General features: G+C 40.2%; 1 protein-coding gene and 1 long non-coding RNA gene across 8 annotated transcripts in view; one reads left to right on the forward strand and one right to left on the reverse strand.

Annotated features, from left to right (window-relative positions):
- On the reverse strand, positions 1 to 1,366 carry LOC139440355 (uncharacterized). Its single transcript, XR_011650547.1, has 2 exons — positions 1,276 to 1,366; positions 1 to 282 (listed from the first exon to the last, which is right to left on the reverse strand). It is a non-coding gene; the product is annotated as an uncharacterized lncRNA (long non-coding RNA).
- The window catches only part of WTAP (WT1 associated protein), a 23,896-nt gene continuing 3,723 nt past the window's right edge, over positions 375 to 20,547 (forward strand). The window contains exons 1-8 of one of the 7 annotated variants that reach the window (XM_053913738.2): positions 375 to 786; positions 3,534 to 3,705; positions 5,595 to 5,660; positions 6,037 to 6,074; positions 9,373 to 9,428; positions 12,421 to 12,479; positions 13,722 to 13,849; positions 16,749 to 16,927. In XM_053913738.2, coding sequence (XP_053769713.1) covers positions 6,045 to 6,074; positions 9,373 to 9,428; positions 12,421 to 12,479; positions 13,722 to 13,849; positions 16,749 to 16,927 — 452 coding nt within the window. In that variant the 5' untranslated portion in view covers positions 375 to 786; positions 3,534 to 3,705; positions 5,595 to 5,660; positions 6,037 to 6,044. Of the gene's footprint in view, positions 787 to 897; positions 1,084 to 1,333; positions 3,706 to 5,594; positions 5,661 to 6,036; positions 6,075 to 9,372; positions 9,429 to 12,420; positions 12,480 to 13,721; positions 13,850 to 16,748; positions 16,928 to 17,147; positions 18,222 to 20,547 lie in introns of those variants that run through there. The other 6 variants (XM_053913740.2, XM_053913739.2, XM_053913742.2 and 3 more) reach the window with 6 other exon arrangements.

Below are 20,547 nucleotides of genomic sequence, written 5' to 3' on the forward strand. Positions count from 1 at the left end.
TGAGTGTAAGAAGAGACTGCTTCCGTTTACCGGGTGACACCATCGTTCTTACGCCATGGCCCGGATGACACCAAGTTCTCCTCATAAGACAGCATTTTCGACTACAAAACTTATTTTATCGGGTTCATTAAAAACACACAAGGTGCGCTTCCTCTCGTTTCTGGGCTACCAAGGTGCCCCTAGAGTTGCTGACAAAGGCACAACATCCATCTGCTAGACAACTGCTCCTCCGTTTCGCCTGGAGATGTCGTCAGGACCGAAACAAGCGGCTAGGCGGCTGCACTTCACGACAGAACAGAAGGCATCGGTTTTTAAGCTCTCAAAACTCGTAACCGTAAGCCCGATGAAGCCCCAACGCGTTCTCCACCCGGCCCAGGGCCGCGCTCCCGAGCTTGCACTGGCCCGCCAGCGCGCGGAAGAATCACAGACAGCGTTTGTACGCACATGTCCAATCACGCGCCGCCTTGGCTCAGATTCCTCCGCCAGAGGCCGCGCCGCAGCCGCAGGTGGCCAGCGAGCGCGTCCACCCCAAGCCGCTGATCGCGACCCCGCAGCCCTTCCCGTAATGCCTTGCGGCTGACCTCCGACCTCGCGGTCCGGCCGCGGGCCGCATCTCCCCGCCCCCGCGGAGCTTGCGGCGCTCCCCCGGCCGCGGGGGGTGCCACCGGAGCGCAGCTACTCCTTCGCTCCTGGAGTGCCCGGGTCGGGCGCCGTCCATTCGCCCTTCCTCCCCGCGACGGGGCCCTGCAGCGGCTGGGGGGTTGCGGCCGTGTCGCGAGGCGACAGGTCGATGAGTGGGCGGGACGCGAACGAGAAGGGGCGGGAGTGAGCGGGTGGCGGCGCGTTTGGGCCGGGGCAGGGCGGCGGGCGGGGCGGGGCGGCGGGGGGGGGGGGAGAGGGAAGGGGGTGGGGCGGCGAGGCCTCGCTTCCTCCCTCAGCGCCATTTTGTGGCGGTGAGACCCGCAAATAAAGGGGAGCGCGGGGGGCCGTCGCTACCGTGATCGGGCGGCCTCGGCGGCGATCGGGCAGCGTGGCCTCGGCCTATGTGACTAGGCGGCGCCGGCGCGACCTCTGTCTGGAGAGGTAGGTGCGAGCCGCCGGCGGGAGCGGCCGCGAGAATATCTGGGTCCCGAGGGCTGAAGCGCGGCCGCCCTGGCCCAGAAGGGGTGCTCAGAGCCCGGCGGGCGGCTCCAGGCTTCCGAGGCCGCTGGCCTCCCGTTAGCCGCGCCGCCTTCCCGCCTGCGGGGGACACTTCCGCTCCCTCAAGGCCATTACCTCCTTTCTCCGTCCCCTGGGCCCAGGGTGAGGTGGGCGCTCCCGCGGAATGGCGAGGCCGGGAGTCCGCCCCCTCGGTGTGCGTCCTGTCCCCGCCTCGGTTTCGCCCCCTCCCACCCACTGGCCGGATCCCGGGGCTAGCTATGCTAAGGAGGACAGCAAGGGAAGGGAAGCAGCGTTTGTTCACCAAATTTCACGTCGCGCAGTAGGTTGTTGCTGCAGCTGCGTTCTCCTGTAGACTTCCATTTTTGAATGATTGGTGCATTCTGAGTTAAAGATAATTTTCTGGTGAATTACTTCCAGATTTTCGTGAAAATTTAGTCTCATCTTGGATCCTTGCGAGGCTGTTGGTTGATTTTTTGTTCTTAGTAGAGAAAGTCCAAGTTCTTGTTTTGGTAAAATCAGTTAGACGTTTGATTCCAAAGGACTGTGTTAAAAATCCTAAATAACCGTGTTTGTATAGTGAAAAACGATTCTTTTGCGCGAGACAGAAAAATATTTCCATGAGGGTGTTACAGTCGTGAATTGTCCGTGTAGTTTTTCATCTCTTAAAATTTAGTTAATTCCATTGCTGGAAAGTAAGTGGAAGTCACCTTTATCACCACAGCCCTATGATGTGGATATGAGAGTTGTCATAATTATAAAATAGTAATTATATCTGTACAGGGTATTACAGTTTTTCAAAGTCCCGTACAGTCTTGTATGTATGTAGTATAGACTCCCCTTGAAAATGTAGGGGTGGGCAAAAGGTTTACAGTTGTATGAAAGATAATACAACAATACTAGAATAAACGTTTTAGCCGACTCAACTGTAGGTTTTGCCCCGCCCTGTATACTTAGTAGCAGTCTTGATCGTTTTCATTAATTGTGTATTATGTAGCTATTGAAAAAGTTTTCTTCTTGCTCTTAAAATTTTTATGTTGGTGGGTCATTTAGCAAAACAAGACTTAGATAGTATTACACTATCTCCCACTTCTGTGATTCTACATAATTTTCTATTCTAAGTTTACTAGAGATAAAACTGTAATATTCCCATAATAGTATATTGGCTGTTAAGGTGGTGCATCAGGAAGGAACTCAATGTTATAAATAAATGTTCTTCTCTCTTAAAGTGTAGGTGATGGAAATTTTTCCTAAATCCACATTAGCATCTTTTATGTTAAATGTTAGTGTTTTATGTGAACCTCCCCCCCCCCCTTTTTTTTTGGTATGGCACTTCAAGCATTGAGATTTGCAGCACTTTATGAGGCAGGCAAAGCTGGTGTCCCCTTTCTGCTGATCTGGAGACTGTAGCCCAGAGAGTTAAGTGATTTGCTCAGGATGACATGACTGAGAAGGTATAAGAGTCAGGAAAGGGTGGTCTTTCCATTACTAATTAGTACCCTTTCTACTACAGTGCCAAGGCCAGATTAGGTCAGATTAATAATTTGTTGTGTTAGGAGTTTGAACCAGGTACATGCGTTCCTGCTGAAGTTGTGTTGGCTGGTGCTTGCCTCTGTTTAGAGAGGACCGAGTTGCGTTAACTTAGATCTTAGTGCTAAGAGCCAGGGGGATACTGGGATCTGGGATGCTGGGCACCCAGCCAGGCAGAACTGAGCTTCTCCATCATATGCTGGTTCCAGTGTTAGGGCAGCAGGACTGAGTGATGCTTCTGACATTCTAAACTTGAGATATATTATCTTTGAATTAGCCACATAAATAACTGAAACCATTACATGACTTTAAAATCATGCTTAACCATTTTCTTAAATGTGCTAAAAGGTAACCAGATTGGCCAGTTTTGAATTTTATTTATTTTGCTTCTTTGCATTCTCTACTTTAGCTAGCTGTAAGCTGCTTGATCATTATTCTGGATGAGAGTGGGGAATTACCCATCTTTATTAGTTACCAACTTTTGTCATTTCATCATCTGGAAAATGGGGACTGACTTTCAAAGTGACTTATAGCACTGAACATATATTCATTTTTTCCTCCGGGGTTCAACTCCAAATGACTTTTCAGTCATTCCATTTTTCTGATACGAGAACAGGTTGTGCTGAGAACCTGGACTGTTCGCTGTCTTTACGACTCTAGAATTGACTGTAGATGGTTATTGCGCTGTCAGTTGTGTCCACAAAAATTGCCTTGGGAAATAATAAATTTCTTAGCACGTTTGTGCAACGTGAAAGTCACATTGTAGATCTAGGTTCTCTTTTGACTTAAATAGTTGGATGTTGATGCTTTCAAATTTTAAACCTGTTCTAATTTGCCTTTGCCAGACTGCCCATTTAACTATTGTGCAATATCATGGACTCAAGAAAAGATTGACTTTTAATCAGCTAAAGATAAGAGAGGAGTTTCTAAATGCTGATGCTTTGAATCCTCAAGTTGTGGATCCCATAACAGGCGGCGTGATGTGTGGCTGTGATAACTGACACAGGCAATGCAAAGGTTTATACAGAACCTGTATTTATCCTCGACTTGTATTACAAGTTTAGAAATTTACTATTAAGAAGAAGATATAAATATCCTCTAAGCAGTTGTTATTAAAAGTCTACCCAGCATCAATCTTTTAAAAGGAAAGAGAACATAAACCAATGTTAGAAATTAAAATAACTCACTGTTTAGAATTCTAAAAATTAGAGAGCACCAAGAGTTTTGCTCTTAAACAAAGACTGTTTTCCTCAACCTGTCAATTCTCTCTCAGGTTTTTTGAGAAATAATAATTGGGGTCTTTTTTTTTTTTTTTTTTTTTTTGATGGGGAGAAGGAAACTAATAATTAAATGCTTATTTTGTGCCAGTCACCATGCTTAAGTCTAATATTTATCTTCAAAAATAACACAATAATTTTGAGACTTGGTGGTGGTAATCCTTTTTGAGATGGGGGAACTAAGGCCCAGAGGTTATGTTGCTTTTTCTTGCTGGGTTGGCCGAAAAGTCCATGTGGTTTTTTTCCATAAAATAAAGACACATTTTTCATTTTTACCAAAAACTTCATTGATTTGGATATTTTGAGGATGTTGGCTGTCTCCCACTATTGACTTCTAGTGGGTGGAGGCCAAGGGTGCTGCTAAACATCTTCCAGTGCATGAGGCAGCCCCACAGCAAAGGATTATTTGGCCAAAATGTCAACAGTATCAAGAAACTTCACGAACAACTTCTGACACGTTTGATCAGTCACAGCACCTTCTCTGTATACTGCGCAAACTTTCTTTTTTCGCATTTTAAAAAATTTAATCTTTTTTTCTTTTTTTAAGGTTTTATTTATTTATTTTTAGAGAGAGGGGGAGGGAGGGAGAGAAACATCAATGTGTGGTTGCCTCTCATGTGGCCCCCACTGAAGACCTGGCCCACAACCCAGGCATGTGCCCTGACTGGGAATCGAACCGGCGGCCCTTTGGTTCACAGCCTGTGCTCAATCCACTGAGCTACACCAACCAGGACTCAATTTAATTTTTATTGTGTTTTTTTTCCATTACCATTTAGTCCTTTTATACCACTCTCCCCCAACCCCCAGCAATCTTTTTGTTTCAGTTGCATTTTTACCTTTCTTAAAATAATAAAGCATAATGCCAAAAATAATTGTGTATCTTCTTCCATCTCCAATATTAAAATGGCTGCACAAAAATTCATGAATTTTGTTAAGAGTTTTGGGGTTTTTTTTTTTTTAAGTTTTATTTATTTATTTTTAGAGAGAGGGGAAGAGAGGGAGAGAATATCAATGTGTGGTTGCCTCTCATGCTCCCCCTACTGGGGACCTGGCCTGCAACCCAGTCGTGCCCAGACTGGGAATCAAATTGGCCACCCTTTGGTTTGCAAGCCTGAACTCAATCCACTGAGCACCACCAGCCAGGGCTGATTGGTTTTTTAATGCACTCTGTGACTGCTGTCAGTACAATCTAACAAAATTGTCCCGAATGAAGTTAACTAAACACTACTAGGGCCAGCGTGTAGAAAAAAGGGACTTTCTGGCCAACGCAATGTTTTTTTTGTCGCCCTGTTGTAGAAAAGCAGGGCTGTCAGGACTTCCTTAGTGTGCTTCTCGGTCCTTTAAATGCCTTTTAAAAATAGTTTAGCGTATTTATTGCTAATTAAGCTTGCAATTAATTTTATTTTAGTGGAATAAGAAGTTGAATATGTATTAAGTTCATTTGTTCATTTTCTCTGTATTAAGAAAAGAATGAACAAATAGATCTGGGGAACGTGTTGGGGTTGTAGAAGCATATACTAGTTTATTAACTGGAATTTAATGTTTAATCTATATTAAATAGCATTCATAATACTTAAGTTTTATAAATAAAGTTTTGCATAGCTATGGTACCCTTCTGTATCATTTCAGGAAGATGCCTGGGATACTGCCTGAGGTCAATATCTGACTTCAGCACAAAGCTATCACCTCTGCAAGGTTTGTCTTTCATAGAGCAGGTGTAAGAATGCACTGAAAAATTATTTCTCCCAATCCTTTAGAGCAACATCAAAAAGAATGAACATTTTTACAAAAGGAATTTACAAATAATCTAATAACAGTAGTAACATAATGTAATAGTAATATTGATGGAAGATGTTAAAGCAGATACTGAGTGTGGAGTGTATGGATCCCTATAACATCTCTGCAGCTGTTCTGTAAATCTAAAAGTACTCTAATTCAAAAGACTTAATTAAAAAGAAACCCTAATTGTTCATAGTTGAGTTCACTAATATATTGGTTTGAAAAGGCCAGTATTTTTTTGTTCCGTCTTCAATGGAAAATAACTAAATCTCATCTCTATCCGTTTTTCTAGGATTCAAGATGACCAACGAGGAACCTCTTCCCAAAAAGGTGTGTTTTTTCCCTCAGTTTTTAAGTTTTTTTGTTTTTGTTTTTTTTTGATAACAGAGTTGAAAGGACTCTCTGGATTGTGTGTTTACCGTTCACTGCCGTGCCTGTGGCAATAATAGCATTGTGGGTGTATGATGTGCTCAACATTGTATCTTCTGTGCAATGTATTTTTAGAATATTTTCAGGCTTTGGGAAAATTTTGTTATGCTTTCTCCGTGCTCTACTCTTAGCCTATTTTCCTAATTTAAATTCCTTTGATTATAATGTAAAGCCACTTCTCTGTTTTAAAAAGGGGGGGGGGTAACAGCTGTCTAGTTCTTAGATTCTACCTTCTTCACTGGTCTTCTGTTACCCTGGACACTGCCTGTTCTGTGTCCCTTAGTTCAGTTTAGTTACTGTTACACATACAAGTAACACAGGCTGTAAATTCTCGAACATTTCTTGTAGCACTTTTTTTTATATATATATCTCCTTGGGCAAGGGAAACAAAAGAAAAAAATAAATGTGATTACATCAAACTAAAAAGTTTTTGTACAGCCAAGGAAGCCAACAAAATGAAAAGAAAACACACTGAACTGAAGACTATATTCACCAATAATGGGTTGATATCCAAAGTTTATAAAGAACTTATAAACCTTGACACTCCCCCAAAAACCCAATTTAAAAGTGGGCAAAAGACCCGAATAGACACTTCTGCAAAGAAGACATACAGATGGCCAACAGACAAGAGGCAAAGATGCTCGACTTCACTAATCGTGAAAACCACAATGAGATATTACTTCACACCTGTCTAAATGGCCACCATCAATAAATCAACAAACAACAAGTGCTGGTGAGGATATGGAGAAAGGGGAACCCTTTTGCACTGTTGGTGGGAATGCAGACTGGTGCAGCCACTATGGGAAACAGTGTGGAGTCACCTCAAAAAACTAGAAATGGAATTGCCTTATGACCCAGCAATCTTACTTCTGGGAGCTTATCCAAAGAAACCTGAAACACTAATTTGAAAGAACATACGCACCCCTGTGTTCATTGCAGCGTTATTTACAATACCAAAGATGTGGAAGCAGCCCAGGTGTCCATTAGTAGACTAGTGGACAGAACGACTAGGGTACATTCATACAATGGCATACTACTTGGCTGTAAAAGGCAAGGAAATCAAACAGCATGGATGGACCTGGAGAACATTATGCTAAATGAAGTAGCCAGTCAGAGAAAGAGAAGTACCATATGATTTTACTAATATGTGGAATCTAATGAAGAAAATGAACTAACAAACAAAATAGAGACAGACTAGCTAGAGAGTGGGCTGACAGCTGTGCGAGAGGGGACTGGAGGAGGTTGGGTGGTTTAGCAAAAAAACCTTGAGGCCATGAACCACTTGTAGCGATTGTGGGGGGCGGGGAGGTGGGTGGCGGACACAGGTAAGTAAATGGTGGTGGAAGGAGACTTGATTTGGGGTGATAAACACAGTACAGTGTACAGATGGTGTGTTGTGGAACTGTCTACCTGAAACCTGTATGATTTTACTAACTAATGTCATTCCAATAAATTCAATGAAAAATGGAAGTAGTGGAGATGGGGCTTCAAATTCCAGTTGTTGGCCTGCTTGGTACAAAGTCAAATGTGTGCCTATTGGTTAAGTCAGACTTGTTTTATTTTTTAAAGAAGTAGTAACGTAGTTTCTTTAGTAATTTATAGTTCAGTTGGGAAAGCAGCGTGAATATTTAAGTGAACAAGTGAGATGTGTGTCTTACAAGGGAAACTGTAATGCAGCCATAATTCTATAGTGGAGTGAGAGAGGTACCTCCCCTTCACAGCCTTCATTTGGTGCAGAGAAAACACGGTATTTCTCAATTTACAAATCAGACTATTGTGCCCACTTTTTTAAAGTTTATTTTGAAATAATTAGTGATTCACAGAAAGTTGCACAGAAATGTGCAGGTAGATTCTCTGCCCTCTTCCTCCAGCCTCCTTCGCCGTTAACGTCTTGCATAACTCCCAGACACCTTGCATAACATCATCAAAATCAGGAACTTGGCACGGAGCCTGTTCAGATATCACCGGCCCTCATGCAGTGTGTGTGCTTCTACGTGTTCATGCAGCTCTTCCTCACATAACTCAGGGTGACCACCACCACAGCCCAGACAGGTGGCTGAGCCATCACCACAGGCCTCATGTGCCATCGTTACAGCTCTCTCTGTCCTCTCCCTCCATCCCGAACACCTGCAGAAGGGACATTAATGAGTTTCCTATTTTAACTATGCTACTTTACAAGTGTTACAGAAATGAAGTCTTGCAGTATCTGTATCCTTTTGAGACTCTTTTTTTTCCACTCAGTATAATTTTCCTGGCGGTTTATCCAAGTTGTTGCATGTATCCCTGGTCTGTTTCTTAGTATCCCATGGTGTGGGTGTATCATAGTTTAACTCTTCACCTGTTGAAGTTTCGGTAGTTTCCAAGTTTTGGCTGTTAAAATTAAGCTGTACATTCATGTACAAGTTTCTGTGTGAAGATAAATTTTCATTTCTTTGGGATATGTGCTTAAGAACTCACCTGCTGGTTTCTCTGGCACATGCATTTTTACTTTCAAAAGGAACCACCAAACTATTTTCCAGACCAGCTATACCATTTTACATTCTCACCAGCAATGTATGAAAGTTCAGGGTTTTGGCATCTTCATCCACCATTTGGTACTGTTACCACTATTTTTTATTTAGCCGTTCTAATACGTATGCAATGATTGCTCATTGGGGTTTAATTTGCATTTCCCTGGTAAGTGATGCTCATTTAAAAAATAACAAGTAATTCACTTTTTAAAAAACTTCTTTCCAACAAAATGAGGGGTGGTTTTTTCTTTTTTTTTTTTTTAAAGAGGAGAGAAACATTGATGTGCGAGAAATAACCGATTAATTGCCTCTCTTACATCCCCAACTGGGGACCTGGCCAGCAACTCAGGCATGTGCCCTGACCAGGAGTCAAACCAGCAACCTTCTGATTTGCAGGTCGGCACTCAGTCCACTGAGCCACACCAGCCAGGGCAAAATGAGGGTTTTTTTTTTTTTTAAATGACGTGCTGACCCATTTAAGTCTCCGACTCTGCAGATGTTCTGGTGCAGCGCTTCTTTGGGGAGGGGCTTTGTGTGTCTTCAGTAATTAAAGGAATTCCTAATGGAAACCAACAATTGAGAGATTAGAAGTTACGGTCCTATCTTCATAAAGTATGGCGAGCGTAAGTGCCCGTGGTAGTTAAATTTTTAGGAAGAACATTCCATTCACATTTCGATTCTCTTTATAGGTTCGACTGAGTGAGACAGACTTCAAAGTTATGGCACGAGATGAGTTAATTTTAAGGTAAAATGTCTTTTATCAAAATATAAGTATTCTATAGAACATTATATTGTGATTCTGTACTATAAAGTTTTTATCTTTCTGTCACGTATTTTTAATGCGAATACATCTTCAAATCATTTAATGTACTTTTGGAATATATTTTATATGGCCTGTTTCTTATATGAACATTGAGGAAAGCCTAACACTTTAAAGATCTAAGGCACTAGGTTGGGTAACTTGTATACAATAGGTAAGCTGATTTTTTTTTTAAATAGGTAACAATTTTTTTCTTGCTAAGAGAAAATATTCAGAATTTTACATTGAAAAGTATAACTTGCTGTGGGGAAAGATTCTGCTTTCAATTTAACAAATATATAAGCTTGGTTTAATGCAGTTATTTCTTCCTTTTCTTTTTGTTGTGTTAAAAAGTTGTAGTCCTAAAGGCTATGTTTTTCGTTATGGAAGAAATACAGTATTTACTGATGAAGGCAAGTTATTCTTCGTCATATGATAATGACCTTGGTCAGTTCCTTTAACGCTCTGTATCTTCCATTTGCTCATTTGCAAGCTAAAGAAGTTAGATTAAATTACTTTTAACAGTTCCTTGCAGCTATGAATTTCTGTGGTTATCAGATGTCGTGCAAAAGGATATTGTCAAGTGCAGCATTATGGTATTTTTTTTTTCAAGATTTTACTTACTTACTTAAAGAGGGGGAGGTAGGTAGGTAAACATCAACTTACCAGAGATTCATTGATCCCTTCCCTCTCCAACACCCCCCAAATGGGGACCCTGCCTACAACCCTGGCATGTGCCCTGACTGGGAATCAAACCAGCAACTGTTTGTTGTGCAGACCTGTGCTCAATCTACTGAGCCACACCAGCCAGGGCTCGGTATTCATTTTTTAAATGCAAGATCGAAAAGGGGATCACGTGTTTTGTGTTTTATAATTTAAATAACATTCCTTCTGTATTTTATTACTATGATTGGTAAGTTTTTTACATGACATCTTTAGGTAAAAATAAAATGAATTACTTTTCAGCATCATTGAACTTTTTTTCTGTAGAAATTTCATGGAATTTTTACTTGAAGAACTAAGTAAATTTAACAGGTTGGAAGTAGTGGAGAGAGGAGTTCTCTCATAAGATAAACGCAGATGACTTGTTCTGTCACTGCCTGGGGTCTGACACCTTCCCATCCACATTCTGCTTCCTCTGCCTCTGTGACAGACACACCCTCTTATCTTCCTTTGCCATAATGTCTTGTGTAGAACAGTTTCCCCTTTACGTACCTTTACTACCCTCCACATACATTTTGAATCCTTAGTATTCTAAAATGCACCTGTCCTCTCTTGCTGAGGGTGGCACTTGCTTATGACATAGTGCCACTCACCTGTTCTCATTGACCTCTGATATGGAACGGTCCTTGCCTTTTATCCTTACTTAGATGATTCCTCTGGTTATTATGTGCAGTCATTTTCTTGATTTAACTGTGGGTGTTTGGGGGGTGATCAGTACTATAATCTTTTTTTTTTTTTTTTAAGATTTTATGTATTTATTTTTAGAGAGAGGGGAAGAGAGGGAGAGAAACATCAATGTGTGGTTGCCTCTCACATGGCCCCCACTGGAGACCTGGCATGTGCCCTGACTGGGAATTGAACTGGCAGCCCTTTGGTTCTCAGGCCAGCACTCAATCCACTGAGCCAAACCAGACAGGACAAGTACTATAATCTTAATAAAAATCATAGTAGCTATTTTTAGTATTGTTACCTTTAAGGTTTTAAAGTCGTGTACATTCTTGAAGTCAATTTAACTTCTTTTTTTAGGGAATTCTCATTTATGATTTTTCAGTGAGTTTTTCCTCATTAATTCTCTTGATGATTTTAAATCACCTTGTACTTACTTAACTAGTCTATGTTTTTTGACTTTTTGATAAGGGTGTTCTTGTTGAGCTTTTATACTTATTTGTTTCTCTAAAACAAATAGTCCTTATATAGCCCCCACAAAAGACCTTTATTCATCCCCAAACATTGAATGCACTCGGTTTGTGTCCTAGGTCGGTGGGGCTGTAAAAATAAGCATGCTCTTGGCTGAGAAGCAGTCTTTATATGGAAGGTAGATTAGCTTGGTATTAGGAGGTGTTTTTTGTTCGTTAGACTGTAATCATCTGTAGCAGGCCTGTCAAAGTTGTTACGACTAGAAAAAGATTTTCTAAAATAAAATTTTGACTAGCTGCAACTGAAGAGCCGCTTGAAAACACAGCTCTTCAGTCAGCAAGGTAATGACATTCAGGGTGGTGTACTCTTGCCTGAGCAGTTGATTAAACACACGACTGGGGAGAGGTGTGTTGTTGATAGGCAGGAATTGCAAGAGCAGCTCGTGGAGCCTGTCGTGTGCGGGCAGAGGAATCTGACAAGGAAGGAAGGTCTCCTCGCACTGTGATGGGACACAGCGTTTATGCAAGTTGTTTCCGCCAGTTCGATGTGGCTTTAAAAGTAGTCTGGAAAAATAGTATGTTCTTTTCCCCTTTTTTTTACAGGCAAAAATTAAGTATTTTGAGAGAGTCACATGGTATTTTCACAGAAGAGCCAAGATAAAGAACCTCCAGTCCCTTGTAATTAAGCATATTTTTATATGCCTCTTGTTGGAGGTGGGCAGCATATCCGAAAGCAGCAGCAGGGGTTTTACTCAGCTTCCATTACCCACCGCCGTGCTGAACGACACAGAGCCCTGTGCGGTGTGGGGTCTGACCCGGGGAAGCACAGCTGGTGCGTTCTCAAGAGAGGACGCTTTTCTCTGCATTCCATTCACACAGCTCTATAACTTGAGAGGGGATGATAAAGTGACTAATCTATTACTGGTTAAACCAGGTTTATAATCACCTCAAAATGGAAGAGACCTTAAAAATCATGCAGTGGAATTCTCAGTGTTTAATTCCTAAGTTTATAGTCTGATTTTTCTAGTTAATAAAGCAGTTTCAGTTTAATAAGTAACAAGAGTTTGTTTTTGTACTAGATGGAAACAGTATGAAGCATACGTGCAAGCTTTGGAGGGCAAGTACACAGATCTGAACTGTAAGTTTGAGCTTTGCTCCCTAAAGACTGCGTGGAAGATCTCCTTTTCGACTGTTGCAGGCAGGCAGGATAATTGGTTTTGCTAAGCAGATGTCATTTTTATTTAAATATTAAAGAACTGTGTCCGGTTACTGTTGGGGGCTAGGGAGTGGATCAATGAGACGTGGTCTCTCTCCTTGGGGAGTTTCCGGGCATTGGGCAGGACTAGCATGCGCTAATGATACATACAATAGCATGACTGTTCCAGCATAATTATGGACAAGGTTCCGGGAGAGCATCGATAGGGAAACTCACAACTACGTGTAACTTTCCTCGATCTGTCCCTTGATCCTTCCACAGAGGAATTTGAATTAAAGCATGAGTTACTAGTCTAGACTTAAATTGTAACAATAGGATATGGCAGTGTTTTCACAGATATTTTCAATATCTGCTAATAATACCAGCAAGGTTTATAATTTCAAACCAGGTTTTTTTAAGATTTCATTTATCATTAGAGAGAATAAAAGGGAGGGAGAAAGAAAAGGATGGAAACATCGATGCGGGAGAGAAACAGATCGGTTGCCTCTCACACACCCCCATTTAAGGACCTGGCCCGCAACCCAGGCATGTGCCCTGACCAGGAATAGAACCAGCGACCTTTCAGTTTGAGGGATGACATGCAACCCATTAAGCCACACCAATCAGAGCTAATTTCAAACCATTTTAGTCTCACTTTTCACTGAGAGAAATGTACCATTTGTGAGTATAAAAGGCAATATAGTTTTCAAGCCCATAAATCTAACACCCTAAAATTTCAATTATTGTACAACTATATTATAATCCATAGAAGTTATGAACATTACGAAAAAGTTACAATTGTCCATGCAGTTAGTAGCATGCTTATTACATTGAATAGGTTAAAAAGAATACTAACAAGGACTCTGAATACTGTATAATATAAACAGATGCAAGTAATGGAGTTTCCCGTGCTCCGTTGGAAGACTAGAACAGTGTAATCCCACCCAGCACTAGCTAGGGGTTGGAGACCACTGTCACACCGCTACTTCCTACAAGAGCACTTATGCTGAGGAACAAACTTCCTCGTTCTAAATGTAGTAAGGACGGAAACTAAAGACTTGATGCGGTTTTTTACCCTGGTTTTTTCAACCTTGACAAAGGCAATTAGAACTTTCTTCTGGTTAATTCAGTTTGATTTTGAAATTGTATTCATAATGTTCTGAAATTTTTTCTTTCAATCATCAGCTAATGATGTAACTGGCTTAAGGGAGTCGGAAGAAAAACTGAAGCAGCAACAGCAGGAGTCTGCACGCAGGGAAAACATCCTTGTCATGCGACTAGCAACCAAGGAGCAAGAGATGCAAGAGTGTACTGTGAGTATTCCAGATGTTTTACCTCTTTTTGAGAGATTCATTTTTAGTCCACATTACATGTGCTAATTCTATGTACCTAATGCTAATTATAAATGCACATTTTGTTAAGGTAGATAGCTCTGAGCTATAAACAGCTAAGTGTAAAATTTCGGTAGATAGCCTCTCATTGTTGGATTTAGAATATATTTTGTATGACCAAGAAGTCAGAAGCTCTAAGTTACTCCCTGACATCTCCATGGTTTATGAGAATTGGATATCTGAGGGTAGAAGGAGCACTTGTTCTTTACGAAATAACCATCTGATTAGTGTCTCCTCTGTGCCCTTTACCTTTCAGTGTGTGACACTATTTTTCTTAGTATCAGTGACTTGTACCGCGTTCCCTTTTTAATTATTACAGCTTTCATTAGCACCATTTGCCATGTCTACATACATCTAAAACGTAGTGACATATTTGATGGGTTCGCTCTTTGAATTTAGATTCAATTTTATGTTGTCTTCAATAGTTTTAGCCATTTTTAAAAATTTACTGTCTGTATCTATGTTATACTAAACAGGGCAAGCTCTATCCCTAATTGCTTTTATCTGAACTTTTCTTCAGTTCTTCCATGTGATCTCCATTCATTTGACACATATTTATTAAAGTCTGATGAACAGGCAGTACTCTGGTCCCTGGGGACTAACGTGTGGGGCACAGTCCTGTTCCTGGCTCTTCTCACCTTGACAACATGCCCGTCAGGGCTCAGTCACAACCTCTTGCTCTCGTGCAGAGGTTACCCGCCTTTCCATGAAAGTCTCTAGTCCTTCTTGTTTCACTTCTTCAAAATGCCTCACCTGTCACTTTACTTAAGAAAACAGTAGCCTTTGTCATTTTCTCTACCTCCTCACCACTTTTTTTCCTTGTTTCCATCTTCACTACCACTGATTTTTTCTCTAAGGTCAATAATGCATTAATAAATTTCTCTTTTTCTCAGTACTCATATGTCTTCACTTTCTGTATTTTCAACTATTAAGCATCCTCACCATTGCTAGTGATTCCAAGAAATCTCGCCAGTATTTTCAGTATTACTGTTTTTCTTTCTATGTAACACCCACCCCACCTCTCCAACAAAAATTTTTTTTTCTCTTACGATTTTCACGTCTACTGGAGTGGGCGATGCATCTCAGGTGCCCCGTCTCAAAACCATTTTATTCTTTCCTCCTTTTTCTGATATTTAGGATTCTAGATTCCACCATTTACTCATTTAATAGTTTTAGTTTTCCCTGTTTGCATGGCATTGTGCTAGATGCTTGCATATGCAAAGGATGAATCTCACCTTCCAAGTGCTCACACCTGCTAGATAAGTGGGAACGGATGATTCTGCAGTAGTACCTTCCACTCATGTGTCTTGAACTCCCTCTTTTCGAGCCCCCCTTTTGTGTCCTAGTTCAGGTACTTCTCACCTCTTGCTTTAGACAGTGTGTGCTACTGACTCGCCTCTGTGACCCTCTGCTGTCCTGGGCACACTCGCAGTTTCCCCTGTGTCATGCCTGATCTAAGCCTTGTTGGTGCCCCGCCACCCTGTGTCTTCTCAGCCTAGATTTTAAGGTTATCTGACCTGGATATCCTTAAGGTTATCTAAGGTTATTTTTAAGGTTATCTAACCTTTTCCAGCCATGTAGTGACTCTGTCAGTTTTGGAGAGGCAGTGTTTTCTTTAGTGATAATAGTGTGTGACATACCCTATATGACATGCTTCATTCCTGTTAAATTGTCTTAGCAGTTGGCCTTCCATTGAGTAAGTGGTTATGCTTTTGTTTAAAATGGGTTACCTTAAAAAAATTGCCCTAAGCTAAGTAAAAATTAGCATGTTTGTTCAGTGGAATGATAATTAAATATATTCTATTCAGTATATGTTTAGCTTCTATTAAATTCATGATAGAAATTAGCTACTTATGGAATATTAACCAAATCCTACGTAAGCCTTAGTGTTAAGTAGGATCTTGAACCATGACGTCTTTGGGTGCAAAGAAAGTGATGCATTTAATGCTACTAAACTGTGTTTCATATTTTAGAAAGGTATTTTTAATGTGCTAGTAAATAGTACAGCTGAAGTCGAAATTGAAGGTTCGTATGTAAGTAGAGGGTTCTGATGTGGTGGAAGAAGCCCTAGACTGTGAGTCAGGAGGCTTGAGCTCTAGAGTTCCGGGCCCAGTTCTGGCACTGAATTAACTGTGTCCCTGAACAAGCGGTTCATTTAATTTCTCAAAACTACGCAGTCTGGACTAGGTCAGTCCTCATCCAGCTTTACAATTCTATGATTCAAATCTACTCCGAAGGAAAAAAATAAACATAATTTATTTTGGCTTAAGATGCTATTTATAAAGCTGTTTTATAAGGTACTGTTTATAAAGTAATGCCAATTCATGTGAATACAAATACTACATACTTTTAAATCTAGAAATGCAAATATATGTTTTAAATTATAATCTTATACCTGGTGTGTTTTTAGGGGGGTTGTATTCCACATAGAATAACTTCAGTAGGCACAAATTTGAGTGAGTAAAGCACAGTGTAGTGTTACATAATTAATATTTTTAACTTGGCTTTTCTCCAGTGGGTACTAGCATTTTTAATAAATATAACACTTCTTTGTAATGTTTTGGTTGCAAAGAAAGATACGGCCTCTTTATTTAAAGTTTTCAAATATGGAAATACACTCAAATGCCCCTAAGTCCTAATGGATAACCTTAAGTAGTTGTTTTTAATTTTTACTTTTTCATGAGGATTTTAAGATCGTGGCGGGGGGGGGGGGTCAGTTAATAGACAAGTTAGTAAATGCAGTGAGTGAAAGGGTTTTTACCCCCCTTCTTACGTATGTTTCCTTTGACGTGGCAGTGATTATCTCTCTTGCCTTGCGCAGACTCAAATCCAGTACCTCAAGCAAGTCCAGCAGCCCAGTGTTGCCCAACTGAGATCAACAATGGTGGACCCCGCAATCAACTTGTTTTTCCTAAAAATGAAAGGTGAACTGGAACAGACTAAAGACAAACTGGAACAAGCCCAAAATGAACTGAGTGCCTGGAAGTTTACGCCTGATAGGTAAACAAATCATACTCCCCAGTCAAGACTTCCCTGACAGTCCCACTGCGAGAAAGCGGTGGTGGGACAGCCAAGTACTCGTTTCCACACCAAGACTCAGACTTTTTGAGCCAAAAAAAAGCCACATTCTTATCCTATCCAGCTTGTAATGGTTAATGTAAAACTTACCAGATGAACCTTGTGTTTCAGCTTTTTTCTCTTCCCCCTCCCCTTGCTTCAGAGGCCTGATGGCGTCGGACTAATCCGAAGAAGTGGCCACCTCCGAAAAATCCCCTTCTAGAACATGTAGACACTTGAGAAATATTTCTGTTTGAAGAACATAGAGGGAGAAACAGAAGTCTTAAGTCTGTGGCACACTGTGTCTTCAGACAGTTTGGAGGAATGAAAACCTAGAGATTTAAAATCATGAATTGAACATGTAAAATTCCAGTAAAATGTAAAAATGGAATACGCATCGCTCTTAACCTTGAGCACAGTGACTTAGAGACACTGTATATCAGTTTTGCCAATAAGACTGTGGACTTCGTGATGTTGTTGAACTGCTTGGTCAAAACTCAAATGAGGTGAATTTTGCCTTTAAAGGGTTTATTTGCTAAGAAACAACTTAATAGTTATAAGAGAATCAAATAATAGATACCAGTACAAGTAGTTCATATACTTAACCATTTAGTTTGGGGCTCTGTACTACTTGAAGGAGCCTTAAATCAATGTGGTTCTAATTGATGGTTTGTTCTTTGAATGGTTGCTAATCCTGTAGATATCCGTACTGAGGACTGTACAAACATGAAGGTGTGGTATCAAACTTCAGGTTCAAACTGTTTGAAGCATTATAAACATTCATTTCACAACTAGATTGTATAAGGGTATTGGCTGTGATGAGACTCACTGCGTTATTTTTCTAGTAGTGAAATTGATTAAATCCCCATTCCATTCAACAGGCACATGTTGAAAGAGCATTGTCATTGGTGTTAATGGGGGAATGTGTTCCTTCATTGTATTTGGGCCTTTTGTATCAAACTCTTGATATTAAATTAAATGTGCCTTGAAATAGTTGTTTTTTTTTTTTTTTTTTTTTTTTTAAGTTCAAGGAATACTATGACGATTTTGTTGTACTTTTAACGTTTTGATTTGGGGGGCGCTGTGGAGAGCAGATTGATTTTGGAAAAATTGTTGCCGTGCTCTTCAAAGGAAAGGAAAAGGCTGTGCCTCTGTTTTCCAGCTGGCATCATAAAAGACAAGGAGACTTGACACTTGTTACTTTTTGACGCCTTGTCCCAGGATATTGAAGTAGAAATTAATGTGGGACAGCTTCAGAGGGTGCCTGCCAGAAGATTGGGGAAATTATGTATTGGAACTGTGGGCTGGCCTAAGTGAGACCTTTTGTGACTTGAAAAACAAGGTATAGTGATCATTTCTAGTAAACTCATTTGATCATTTAGATAAATGAGGCATTTTCTTCATGCTTCCATCCAGTCCTGGAGGTGAATTTTTTTCTTCAGATCATTCTATAAGTCACCAATTCGAATTTTCTCTTGGTGATAATGGAGTCTAAGATGAGTGGAAGATAAATGTTCCAGATTGTCCCAACGTTTAAGTGCAGTTTTAACAAGGGTGACTTAAGTTCTCTCTTAATCATTCCAGTCAATTGTAAGTATCATGTATGTTTATGCTCTAGGGAACTGATTGTGGGCAGAGGGTGGGTTGAAGTGGTTTGTGTGACTCTGCAGTGAGAAATCCTCCGCTTCTCAAATTCTCAGTATTTGTGCTGGTTGGAGGGTAAGTAACCAAAGCTGTTGGAAAGTAGCTTATTGTGCCTGCATTAAGGCTTTTGTATATAATTTATGCCGTTTAAGATCATAGTAGAAATGGCCTAAATATTTTTAGTAGGTCAAGAAATACTTTATAAAATGTGTAATTAACATGTACTTCAATATAGCCAGCACCTTTCTTTGTGTCTAGGTAACAGCCACTCCGGGGTCTACAGGTTTTTCCCTTCTTACTGTTAAATCTTTTTTTTTTTAATTAATGAGATAATACATGATCATGAATAAAATTGAAACAGCATGAAGAAAGGTGAAGACGAAAAGAGTCACTCTTGGATGTGACCTTGCCTTTCCCCGTTACTCTCCAGGAGCAGAAACCACTGTTACAATTTCTTGGGTATTGAGATCATTTCTGTGCATGTATTGGTTTTAAACAAATGTGAACATACCTACAGATGATTTGCTGCTTTGCCTTTGTTTTCCACTTTGTCCCTTGGACAGTTTTACTTTTTTTAAATTTAGCCTCATTTTTAACGGTTACATAATATTCCCAGTGTATTGGTGTGTTTTAATCACCTATCAATAGATTTTTTTTTTTTTTTAAGTAGGCTATAAGCTGGGTTATTCCAAGTACTATAAAACATCATTGATTTGAAACAAATAGTACATAATCAATACTATCTCTGGAATAATTCAAATAGAATGGGTTATGGGGTTGGTTGGTTTTTTCCTACTCTCTTTTCATTTTGAAAAGATGCCCTGAATTACTTTGTCTAGTTGAGTTAAAGTATTTTGCGCACATGATAATGCGTATGTTTTAGAGGGTCTGTTGCAGCGTTTTGGCAATCGTCAGGTTGCGTTTAAACACCGAGGTGATTGTGTGTGCACCTCTCTAAGATACCCTGGCCCTATTGAAACAAAGCGATGCACATCATCTATTCTTCTGTAGAAATTTTTCTCTCAAATTAATTCCTTATTGTATTTTCTTTGTGGGTTATTTGATTTTAGGAATAGGTTGGATATTTGGGGGTTTTTTTGTAGTTAAAAACAAATTTTATTTCAGAGACAGTTACTTCCAATTATATCATGTTTTTGTGATGTAATGAATACAACACAAATTTTACATGATGTAATTAGTAAAATGACATGAAGTTACAAGATGTTTAAAGAACAGCAGTTTTGTTAAGATTTGTTTTAGTAATCATTAGTTTTAGGAGCCATAGAATTATCTTAGGGCATTTATTTATAAAAAGGTACAAAAATGAAACATTCTTGCATTAGAAATTGTGCTACTTTATGAAATTAAATCAGGTCACAAATTAATGTATTGCTCTAAGTTGTTTTTTTTTTTTATCTTTATTAAATTTATATAAAAGATTTTTCGGGCCGGTTGGAAGACACTGATGGTGCATGCTTTGTCCGATAAAATTGTGGGAGCATAGTACTGGGAGGAAGGGACACCAGTGCGCCCTATTTCTTTATTCCTCATTTGATGTCTAAACTCTCGTTAAGTGCAGGCGCACAGACAGGAGCAGTAGCTAATGCAGTTGCCACGTAGAGAATAAAAGCCTTGCCCCGCACTGGCGGGCGACTCGTGGCTTTCACCTGAGGCTCCTGTGAGCAGTAGTAACCCAGGTTGTACATTACCACAGATTTGTGTACGGAAACTCAAGTTACAAATTTGCTTGCATTGTATTAGGTTAGAACACGTGCTGTCAGTAAAAGAACCTTGCAGCACTGAAAGTCGTTTACGAAGTGCTCCCATTTTAAAAGTTCTAAGTCTTAATAGGATCAGACGCATTCTGAAATTATATATTGGGCAAACAAAAACCTCACTAAAAGAAAACATCAGCAAAA

This window comes from Desmodus rotundus, chromosome 11 (assembly GCF_022682495.2).
Source record: "Desmodus rotundus isolate HL8 chromosome 11, HLdesRot8A.1, whole genome shotgun sequence".
In the NCBI taxonomy this organism is placed as follows: Eukaryota; Metazoa; Chordata; class Mammalia; order Chiroptera; family Phyllostomidae; genus Desmodus; species Desmodus rotundus.